General features: G+C 40.5%; 1 protein-coding gene across 7 annotated transcripts in view; it reads left to right on the forward strand.

Annotated features, from left to right (window-relative positions):
* The window catches only part of LOC119912376 (adhesion G protein-coupled receptor L3-like), a 224473-nt gene that overhangs the window by 156734 nt on the left and 55321 nt on the right, over window positions 1-12418 (forward strand). For 3 of the 7 annotated variants that reach the window (XM_038731549.1, XM_038731546.1, XM_038731547.1), the window contains one exon: window positions 1369-1407. The exons of the other annotated variants lie outside the window; for them this stretch is intronic. In XM_038731549.1, coding sequence (XP_038587477.1) covers window positions 1369-1407 — 39 coding nt within the window. The remainder of the gene's footprint in view (window positions 1-1368; window positions 1408-12418) is intronic. 7 annotated transcript variants of the gene reach the window in all.

A 12418-nucleotide genomic window follows, 5' to 3' on the forward strand; every position in this document is an offset into this window, starting at 1 on the left:
TTATTTCATTGCTGCAACAGACACAGATGTCTCCATTGAGATTTTAGTGCCAGTTTTCTCCAATGGAGAGGGGAGGCAGTAAAGATGGCCAAAAGGCCTCAGAGGGTAGTGTGATGAGTAAATTCACGTTGAGGAGCAACTAGAGTTTATAATACCTCTTGAAAAAAAAAAAAAAGGTTTCCCATAAAACACAACATTTAAGGTGGAGGCTGCTGCTTTGGTCGAGATTGCTGTTGTATTCTTTAGTTTCTCTTGCAAAGACGGTGCTGAGTAAAAAACAAAACAAAAAACAGCTTGGTTGAGGGACAAGAAAAAAGCTTTTACTAGCTGGATAACTCAAGAGGTCAAGGGCATGCTTATGATTTATTAGTCTCTGTCCTCTGATATACACTCCATTCTTGCAGTATGGTGCATGTATGGAGAGAAATTGGCCCTGCAGCTTGCTTTTGAGTTTGAATTCCTTTCCTAATGAGAGCTCTCCCCAAGGAAACACTGGAGCCCACAGCACTCTTCCATTCTGCTCTGACAGTGGCTGATGTTTACCTCCCGAGTTCAATCATTTTGACACAATCTGTAAGGAGCTAAGCGAATTAAAGATTTTCCTTTTTGATAGCGAAGCACAATGCTTTCTGCCAGCAGACAATGAAAGGATTGAGTTGGCAAACGGCGAGATCAGTGTCGTTTTCATGATCAAAGGGTAGTTGGCTCACGGTACGGACGGGACCGTTTCCAGAAGAGTGGGCTGTGATGTAGAGCAAGAGGCTCCTTTATGGGGAGATGCTACTCTTTGGAGCTAATCTGCATGGGATTTAGCATGGTACCAGAACCTAGCTGTTAAGCCACACAGTAGCTCTGTTGGCTACCCTGCTTGTATCAGAACTCAATTAAAATAATTCACTCTCTAAGCATTGCTAACAGCATTTCTTTAAGCCTGAGGTTCCTGTCATTTTGCAGCTATGCTAAAGTGTTGTTAGCACTTAACTCTCTCCCTCAATGGTGGCCGAGGTTTAAAGGATAAATAACTCTCCTGAGTTCTCACGTAAATTTCTCAAGTAAAAAATAAAATAAATGGAAAAAAGAGTAACCTTGAAATCACATCTGAGAGTGTTACAGACATATTCCCACATGTCTTGGATGTCTCATTTTTGTGCTAATTAACACAAAAGTCTCTACTGTTTTTGAAAGATAATAATTAATGTATACACTGGTTTTCACACAATTTATGGAAAGTGAGCGCTACAAGAGTGCGGTGGGTTCTTTTTCCCTCACTTCTCTCAGATCTGTACTTTAAGCAGAAATGTGTTTCAAGTGGAATTGTTTGAGCTGTTGACCCTTTGCTAACTCTTTTTTTTTTTCTCTCGGTTGCAGCTACAGAAAAGAGAGCGCTCTTGTCGGTTTTATGTTCAGGTATTTGGACCAAACTTTCCTCATACCTACTCTCCATTCCCTCATTGTGGCGACTTTGCTGTCATTTTCATTTTTACCACAGCATTTGAAGTTTGACCTTTTGAAGTGGAAAGAACTAGTAAAGGATTGGAACTGTATCAAAGTCAGTATATGTGTATACCATACTGTGTTTGTGGCAATGCTAATATTAAAACAAAGGTCAAATTTCTGTAGTAACACATCATTAACATTACATCAAGTTATTACAAGTAAATACCATCGGTGCCTCATACCTAAATGTTATCATTCTTCCCCTGCATGTATATGTTGTGATATTCTTCTTCCTTATGTGTTGGTCCTGAGCATGAAGCTGGGAATTTTCAAATGCCATACAGTATATCCGTTGTGGATTACTCAGGCGTCTCAATCATTTAAAAAAACGCCCCAAAATTACCACATCAGCACTGCTTTCCAGTGAAATGACCCACATGAGTGGATAGCATCAGTCAAAAATAAAGCTCTCAGGCTTGTAACGCACTCCGACATTTCTCAGCAAATGCTTATGAGCCAAAAGAAGTGACCTCATTATACCAGCAAGTCAGCTTCTATCTACTAAGTCAGCCAAAGTCATGGCATGTTATGATTCTCCCTGATGCATAATGCATATGTGTCCCAATTTGGGAGGGGGGGCCTCACCGCTTCACTCAGCTGTTTCTCGGCCTACTAAGTGATTTTGTTAACTCTGTGGCAACATTTTAACTGTCATCAGATTCATTTCTACCTTGACTAAGACAACTATAGAAGAAGTTGACATCCCTGTCTTTCAGACAGATGGCTCTAATAAAGCTGCACATTAGACCCAGATGCTCTTTTGTATGTGTGCTCTGCAGCGCTCATGTTAAGCAACATGTATTTTGCCTCAATTCCTCTGAGGCATGTCAGAAGGCACTTAACTCTATATATAGTCATGTGATTGTGCAAATGACATCCAAGTGGAATGAATGTTTGCATACGGTTGAACGTGCTCACATGTGCAGATGGGTTTTAGGGTGTGGCATGCTTAACGGATAAGGCTGGTGGTATTCTATATTTTTTATATGCTCAACAAATGCCATAGAAAAGCCAACAATCAACCAAAACCAACAATTGCCAATTGTCTGTGCAGCCAAAGCCTGAAATAGCTTATTCTTTTGCGCCATAGACCTTCTTTGTTGACCAGAAGAATAAAAAAAAAACATATTGCTAAGCCACACTGTTGACTGGTTACCTCATTACAGTAAACATGAGCACTGTAGTTTCTTTTGAGTCCTGCACCATCCTTGTTCTGTAAATACTCACTAACACACACAGCTGAAAGTAGTCCCCAACAAATGCACTATTTACTCCTGTTTGAGTTGTTTATTTGCTCTAAAATCTACGATGCCCAGCTTTTTAAAGAAATGACTGGGCCTTTTAAAAAATATATATATAATTGTATAAAATATATTTGTGATTTGTGTTTTGAAAACTTTGCGCTTTCAGTTGGAACTAGTCTGGTTGGGGAATTCAAATATTGAGAGACTTACTAACACATTGTTACAAATAACAAAGATTAAAATTTCTTTAAACGATACCATGAGTCTACAGACACGCCAGCGGCTCTGTGAGGATATGCTAAATGTTTGTATGGTCATATTAGCAATGCTACAATATGCTGATGTTGAGCATGTTCATCATTTTAGTTTAGCATGCTAACGTTTGCTAATCAATACTAAACACAGCGTAAAGCTGAGGCTGATAGTTAGATAGCTAGTTTGGCAGGAATTTGGCCAAAGTCTTTAAACTCAGCTCATGTTAGATCACAATTCATGCTGAGGGGAAACATTTTACTAAAAAATAAACATTGTCAACCTCATAGTTGTAGTGCTTCATCCTACCTAGCCTATTTCATGGCAATCCAGGAGTTGTTGAGATGTTTCAGTCTAGATCACTTCACCAAGTGGTTGACTGACACACTGATATTGCTTTACATAGTGCCACACCACTAGCATGGCTAAAGAAATTAAAAAACAAAAGAGACATGACATACACATCTATGCTCTTGCAAATCAAAAGCATCTGCATGGACCTGCTTCTGGGTTCATGTCTTGCATTTTTTCGCAGTGCAGTCAATACACTGAGGATGTATTGTACACTAGCACACGTGACTGTACACACTGCTCAGCTGTGCCACCTCCTCTGCTCCGTTACCTCGCTGGGTTGATGAATTCAAACAACAGCAAGGAGCTTTCACGTGACAAACCTCGGTAATGCAGCAACATCTGTGGCCTTAGGTAAACACAGGCATTAACTGCACTCGCTGCCATCCTTTGAGGGACACTCATTGATTAGGGAAATTTGGCAATGTTTTCTCCAACAGGGCCCTGGTGGCTGACATAAGTGGGATTAGCAGAGGAATACAAAGCAAATGAAAGGTGCACCTGCCTCTGCTGTCCCTCTGCTCAGAGACCACGCGCGGTGCTGAAAACAGACTTTGACAGCACTTTGGGAAAAAGGCAGATTGTGTGAGTGCAGGTGTAGTTGTGGGGAAGGAGCACATAATCCACAATAAAATACAGGGCTTGAGGTTGATGTCTAAATGAGATGAGGGGTGCTTCTCGTCTCGATTAAGGGCTTCTATCTTGTTTAAGTGGTAAACTTGAATTCACCTTGTACTGAGGTCTCCATCTCATTACAATCAGCAGAACGTTTGAACCCGTCTCCCTGCCTCTGTTGATCCTGTACAGATGAAACAAACATTAATTATGACTACTTCTGAAACTTTCTTGGTTGTTCATAAACACTGATCTCTGCCATGTGTGATAGCGAATCTAATCCCACTGAACAGGATTTGGCCTTGATAAAGCTACAAAGCGTATAATGATCAACTCCCTATGTTCTGCATTTCCCCTGCAGGAATGTTTCTCTGTTGTGCCCTTTGATTTTCGAACAAACATGATAAAAATAGCGGCCTGCCTCCTGTGCCTTTTGGTCATATTAATGGCAGCTTGTTTACAGGCATTGACATTACGGTCGTCCAATTACTGTGATTATATCCATCTATGTTGTACCACAGCTAAAGTCAAACACGCTAGCTTCATCCTCTGGCATTGCTTTTGTTTTAAAGCAAGCTGAAGATGTGGGATTTGCAGTAAATTATGCCACGCTATTTCAACACATAAAAGATCAAAATAGTATCTTGTGCCTTAGTAGGAGCCAAGTGAGCGTGGACTTGCAGGATACAGGGAGGATGTTGAGCTCCGACCCCTCATTAAAATGACACTTTTGCATGCAAAGATGACTAGGGGGAGTGTCACAGCGCGGGATGACCTTAGAGCAGGCGAAACGGATGGAGGCTCCTCGTTCGGGAATGTAACGAGATGATAAAAGTTCCCTGGTAGTCAGTTTGTTGAAAGATGAAGATAAACACATACTCATGAACAGAGACCTCCTCGTCTGTCCTGCAGTGCAGAGTTCTGCCTGAATAGTCTGTGTGAGCCGTTTCTGCTCTAAGTGGAGAGAGTGGGAGGATCTCTCAAATACTGAGGAATTTATGTTTATATATCATTTGGTTTTCATTTTATTTTATTAAATTGCATTTCAATTTCAGTCTATTAATACACATACATAGATACATACATATAAAGGTGGACACTGACTGGCTGGTTAAAAAAGTCAAACACATCATAAACTCCTTTCCAAATTAAAAGAATGTTTGAAATTAAAAGCCTACAAGAAACTAGGGAGATTAGAAATATGCCCTTCTGGCACTGGAAGGCTTTTAACACAAAACATCTGTGCAGGAAATGTGTATGTTTCATTCAAGTCAATGGTCAGTGACTGGAAGTAATTTGTCAATAAAAACTGAATTTTTATGAAAAGAGAAAGTCAGAGCAGCCAAGTGTACAACACAACTCTGTGACACTGATGGACTGGATGGTGGAATAAACACTTTACTGAATTTAATAAGGCAACCGGTCACCTTGGATGAAGTTTTGATTTGGCTTTGACAGCATTGGCAGCAAGTAACGAAGCAGCCGATCAGAAAGCAAGAAGGCTTCTTTCTAAAATACAATAAAATACACTCACGAAACAGGGACACTTAGAAATAAAGGCATGTGTGTAATATAGTACGTCTATTTCACATGAAAGTCTGCCTCTCTCTGCTGTAAATAAAGGGCCGCTATTTGGGATTTGTACAATAGTAAGATGAAGGGGGAAAAAGCACAAAGGTAGTCCCTCAGTAACTCACATACACCTGCTTACTACTGAGGAAATGCTTCATCAAATATTAAACCAGAAGGTTGCAGAGATTCTCAAAGAAGACAGATGACTTGGCCAGCAGGTGAAATGAAACCGTGAATGAAATACTGATGCAACTGCTTCAGCTGAGTCAAGAGACATGTAGTCAGATAGAAGAGGAGATAGAGTGAACACCCCACCTTGTTTGAAAACAAGTGAGTGGAACCAACAGGTGAACAGGACGGGGGGAGTGAGAAGAAATGAGAGGATGAGAGCGGAGTGCACACAGAAAGCAGACCAGCGAGCAAGCCAGAGAGGGAAGATAAGAGAGAGAGATCAGCCTCAGCCAGAATCAATTTCTCAGACCCAGAGTTCATTTCATCAATCAGCACACAGATAGAAGCACACACAGCACGGGTTGGCTTGGACTACTGCCAAACGCATGCTAATGTCCACCTCTCCCATCCTTCCTTCTGTGTTGGTATAAATGGCCCGTGCACTGCTGCTTTTCACACCCAGGCATCATCCTTGTTCCAGGTGGAATATTCCAGACGTTAATGATTAGCATTTCCTCACGTACCAGGAACTTTTTTTTTTAGCACTGCTGGCTTACACTCTTAAAGCAAAGGAACATAAAGTAGCTTAAAAATGGTGGGGAGTTAGCAGCAGAAAAGTGAGCCAGTACATTTGATAGATGTGAGCTAATAGCAGTAAAGTAGCGGCAAGGCGCCATCACATATCTACGACTCCACTGCACAGACTGTGATGCTATGATGATGGTAGTGGTGTGCTGCTTGGGTGCACCCCCCACCCCAGCCCACCCCACATTTGTGATTTCCCGCTGAGGCTGGAAATTATGCTGTTCACACACAGATCTCATGAAAGTTTGTAGAATGAGCCCAGCATTTTCAAAATGCAATTATCCTGCTCTGTGCATGAAAAGGGAGCAAAACAAGATTCCCCATATGGGGACAGATTACATGGAGGGAACACAAATACAAACAGGCAGGGTTCTGGCATTGAAATAGCATCATGGCAAGAAAAGGCATCTCCATGCCTGCCTGGTGTGTGTGTGTGTGTGTGTGTGTGTGTGTGTGTGTGTGTGTGTGTGTGTGTGTGTGTGTGTGTGTGTGTGTGTGTGTGTGTGTGTGTGTGTGTGTGTGTGTGTGTGTGTGTGTATGTATATATATATATATAATCAAACTTGAAAAGATGTCATCTTCAGCTAAACTGATGACCTATGACCTTAACCCACTTGCTATCCATAACCATTACCATTACCATATTGTTTGCTTAAACAAATTGTTTGATTAATTGGTTGCCTAGCAACCTCACAATGACAACAGGACTCCAACAAATCACTCTGTCTGGCCAATAAATTGTTTTTATATTTTTGTACTGATTAAACAAACAGCTGCTGGTAGAACAATCAGAAGGAGCTTTATTGCCAAGTAGTGTTTTACACATACGAGGAATTTAGTTTGGTGATAAGGTGCTACACGTAGACAAACATACAGTTGACATAAATAAATGTAGAAATATATAAATATGGAATAGACAATGCAAGTTATAATACAACTATTCGTAGACAGATTTAGTTAACTTTGCACAGTTAACTGGCTGCTGGCTGTAGCTTTATATGTACCATATAGACATGAGTGTGGTCAGTCTTTTCATCTGTCTCTCAACAAGAAAGTAAATGTTCCCTGTATTGCATAAAAGGCCTTTTGAATGTGTATGTGGCTACTTGGGTTAAGCTAAACCCATCCACTAACCTTCAAGGTCCCAGACAGAGAGTGAGAGAGAGAGAGAGCGAGCGAGAGAGAGAGAGAGAGGGGAGGGAGGCAGCCTACACAATATACACACAGAGGTACAGACAGTGAAGGTGATGTTGCTATAGACTAAATGAAAAATGGTACAGATATTTATAATAGTGTTAATGGTAACAATCGTAATGTTAATGATTATAATAACAATAATAACAATAAGACTAGCAACAATAGTCGTTGCAGCAGAGGGTGTCGAGGAACACGGGGGCAGCAGGTGACCCGCAACCACAGATCCAGACTCCACAGCTCCAGAGCCAGAAAACCTGCAGGAAGTGATAGGAGAGAGGAGAGAGACAAGAAAGCACAAGACTACCAGAAAGGGGAGAAGTTGTGTTAGTAACATGCAATAATGGGATGAGGTTGCATACAGAGGGAGAGAAAGTAGAGGAGAGAGGAGCTCAGTGCATCATGGGAAATCCCCCGGCAGTCTAGGCCTATAGCAGCATAACTAAGGGATGGTTCAGGACTCACCTGAGCCAGCCCTAACTATAAGCTTTATCAAAGAGGAAAGCCTTAAGCCTACTCTTAAATGTGGAGATGGTGTCTGCCTCCTGAACCCAAACTGGAACCTGGTTCCACAGGAGAGGAGCTTGATAGCTGAACGCTCTGGCTCCTAGTCTACTTTTGGAGACTCTAGGAACCACAAGTAACCCTGCATTCTGGGAGCGCAGTGCTCTGGTGGGGTAGTAAGGTACTATGAGCTCTTTAAGATAAGATGGTGCCTGACCATTAAGAGCTTTGTAGGTAAGAAGAATGATTTTAAATTCTATTCTGGATTTTACTGGAAGCCAATGCAGAGAAGCTAAGACAGGAGAAATATGATCTCTTTTCCTGGTTCCTGTCAGAACACGTGCTGCAGCATTCTGGATCAGCTGAAGAGTCTTAATGGACTTTTTCGAGCAGCCTGATAATAAGGAATTGCAGTAATCCAGCCTAGAAGTAACAAATGCATGGACTAGTTTTTCTGCATCATTTTTAGACAGGATGTTCCTGATTTTCGCAATATTACGTAGGTGAAAAAAGGCGGTCCTTGAAATTTGCTTAATGTGAGACTTAAACGACATGTCCTGATCAAAGATAACTCCAAGATTCCTCACAGTGGTGCTGGAGGCCAGGGCGATGCCATCCAGGGAAACTATATCTTTAGATAATGCCTCACGGAGGTGCTTAGGCCCCAGAGCAATAACTTCAGTTTTATCTGAGTTTAACATGAGAAAATTACAGGTCATCCAGGTTTTAACATCCTGAAGGCACATTTGAAGTTTAGCTAACTGATGAGTTTCATCTGGCTTGATCGATATATAACTGAGTATCATCTGCATAACAATGAAAGCTTATGGAATGTTTCCTGATAATATTGCCTAAAGGAAGCATATATAAATTGAAGAGGATTGGTCCAAGGACAGATCCTTGAGGAACTCCATGACTAACTTTGGCATGCATGGAGGACTCATCGTTAACATGTACAAACTGAAATTGATCTGATAAATAGGACTTAAACCAGCTTAGTGCGGTTCCTTTAATGCCAATGAAATATTCCAGTCTCTGCAATAGGATCTGATGGTCAATGGTATCAAATGCAGCACTAAGATCTAATAAAACCAGTACAGAGACAAGTCCTTTGTCTGATGCAATAAGGAGGTCGTTAGTAATTTTCACCAGTGCTGTCTCTGTGCTATGATGAGCTCTAAATCCTGACTGAAAATCCTCAAATAAACTATTGCTCTGTAGAAAGTCTCACAGCTGTTTAGCAACTGCTTTCTCCAGAACCTTAGAGAGAAATGGAAGGTTAGATATAGGTCTATAGTTGGCTAAAACATCCGGATCAAGTTTGGGCTTTTTCAGAAGAGGTTTAATTACAGCTACTTTAAAGTACTGTGGTACATAGCCTGTTGATAAAGATAGATTGATCATATCTAGTATAGAGGTGCTGACTAAGGGTAAAACATCTTTAAGCAGCCTAGTCGGGATGGGGTCTAAGAGGCAGGTTGATGGTTTAGATGAAGAAATTATTGAAGTTAGTTGGTAAAGATTGAGGGAAGCAAAACAGTCTAAACATGTATCTGGTTCTACAGCTGTTTCTAAGGTTCCTGAGTTAAGAGATAAGTCGGTGCCAGTTGAGGGTAGGTCTTGGTGAATTTTGTCTCTAATAGCTAGAATTTTATCATTAAAGAAGCTCATGAAATCGTAACTACTGAGAGCTATGGGAATACTTGGCTCAATAGAGCTGTGACTCTCTGTCAGCCTGGCTACAGTGCTGAAAAGAAACTTTGGGTTGTTCCTATTTTCCTCTATTAATGACGAGTAGTATGCTGCTCTAGCATTACGGAGGGCCTTCCTATAAGTTTTAAGACTATCTTGCCAAATTAAACGAGAATTTTCCACTTTGGTGGAACGCCAATTCCTCTCAAGTTTCCGCGATATTTGCTTTAATTTGCGAGTTTCAGTATTATACCATGGAGCTAACCGTCTTTGTTTTAGTATTTTCTTTTTTAGAGGGGCTACAGAGTCCAGTGTCATTCGCAGCGAGCCTGCAGCACTATCAACAAGATGATCGATTTGGGAGGGACTGAAACTAGCATAGGAGTCCTCCGTTACTTTGTGACTAGATAATGTATTTAGAGCTGATGGAATCGCATCCTTAAATTTAGCTACAGCACTATCAGACAGACATCTTGTATAGAAATTTTTGCCCAATGGCGAGTAGTTCAGCAATACAAACTCAAAAGTTATCAAACAGTGGTCGGACATAGAGGGATTCTGTGGGAACACCACTAAATGTTCAATTTCAATACCATACACCAAAACAAGGTCGAGGGTGTGGTTAAAACAGTGAGTCGGTTCATGAACACTCTGAGAGAAGCCGATGGAATCTAACAGAGAGATAAACGCAGTACTAAAGCTGTCATTCTCAACATCCACATGAATATTAAAATCCCCTACAATAATAACAAAAACTCTGCAAATTCAGATAAGAATTCAGAATACGGGCCAGGTGCTCGGTACACTATAACGAAGAGAATTGGTTGCAGTGATTTCCAACTTGGGTGCGAAAGACTAAGAACAAGACTTTCAAATGAGTTATAGTTTGGTTTAGGTTTAGAGCTGATTAGTAGGCTAGAGTCGAAGATAGCTGCAACTCCACCTCCTCGGCCTGTGCCTCGAGGAATGTGAGTATTAATATGACTGGGGGAGGGGTGGATTCATTTAGGCTAACATATTCTCCATCACCCAGCCAGGTTTCAGTAAGACAAAATAAATCAATATCATAATCTGATATTAGTTAATTTACTAGTACACCTTTAGATGAGAGAGATCTGATGTTTAAGAGTCCACATTTAACTCTCCTATTCATTTGCACTATTGCTCTTGTGGTTTTAATTTTTATGAGGTTTTTATGCACAGCTCCTCTTCTATTTACCTTTTTAAATAATTTCGATGGTCGGGGGACAGACACCGTCACTATAGGATTTTCACTAAGTAACTCCTGAAATGGAGGAGCAGAGAAGTGTGTTAAACTGCGACTCTGCCTCAAAATTATAAATGCAGCACTTTTGTTTTGGCCCCCATTCATCATGAGCTGAACTCAGAGATCTAAGACTTTCTCTATGTACACAAAAGGCTTATTTCTCTCAAATATTGTTCACAAATCTGTCATTCTCTGTAAGTGAGCACTTCTCTTTTGCCGAGATAATCCACCTCACAGGGTTGATATCTATCAAGATGCTGATCAGACAGCATGGGTATTGCACAGGTGTACCTTAAGCTGGCCACAATAAAAGGCCACTCGAAAACACTTTTTTTGTGAACAATATTTGAGAGGAATAGGCCTTTTGTGTACATCGAGAAAGTCTTTGATCTTTGAGTTCAGCTCATGATGAATGGGGGCAAAAATAAAAGCGTTGCTTTTAGAATTTGGTTCAGTATATTTGGTAGGAGTGGTTGGTTGAATCAAGCCAAAATCTATGATGATATTTTATTGGACAGAAATATTACATACAACCCTGGGTGCAAAGTCTGTCAGCAAAAATATTTTGACACTTAAGAGGAAGAGGTGGCTTTGATGTAAAAACATGTAAATGTGCAATTTTGACATGTATTTGGTAACATAGCCATAGCTGGGATTTAGAAAATACTGAGATTTACAAAAAAAGATTGGTATCAGCCTTTAAAAAAAGCAGTAGAATTCACTGTATATCCAAAGCTTGGATGATTTTCATGTTTTTAGATAAATTAATGGATTATGCTCCTTCTTGGTTTGGCAGGATTCCCTGCTGGATTGGCTTGTAAAACTGTTTTAATGGATTGTTTTTGAAACAACAAAAGTTGTTTTGTTGTTGTTGCTGAGCTATAAAATGTGTCCTTAAAGATACAGCTCTCATGTCTGAATGGTAAATATGAAGCTATCACCAGCAGCCAGTTAGCTTAACTTAGCATAACCACTATAAGGGGCAAACCAGCTAGCCTGGCTTTGTCCAAATGTAACAAAATATGCCTACCAGCCCCTTTAAAGCTCACCAGTCTGTGCTTAGATAAACTGTGCTATCTAAGCTAACCAGCTGCTGGCTGTATCTTATTTACCATACGTTAATTTTCTCGTCTGTCTTCCCAAAATGTCATTATTTTCTTCAAGACTTGACACTTTGAAGATTCTCACCCTATGTAGAATGTAAAACCCCTAAAAATCCCAGGAAAAAAAAGTATGAAGGACAATGTCCTTAATGATAGCTCCTGGGCTGTTTGTCACACACAGATAGCTGAACAAAACACAAGGTAATAACACATAAAAGACATTTTTCACTCAGTACGACCTTTCAAAGTTACCTTTCTTAATTGTCCTGGTTCGCTTTGGAAGTTTCTTCCACACTATTCGGCTGACACGTAATCCACGTTTCTCTTATCAGACTGCAACACCAGTTACTGGCAACAAGTAGTTTTAAGAC

This window comes from Micropterus salmoides, unplaced genomic scaffold (genome assembly GCF_014851395.1).
Source record: "Micropterus salmoides isolate LMB-PRFRI ecotype aquatic unplaced genomic scaffold, ASM1485139v1 Ms_hic_scaffold_2, whole genome shotgun sequence".
In the NCBI taxonomy this organism is placed as follows: Eukaryota; Metazoa; Chordata; class Actinopteri; order Centrarchiformes; family Centrarchidae; genus Micropterus; species Micropterus salmoides.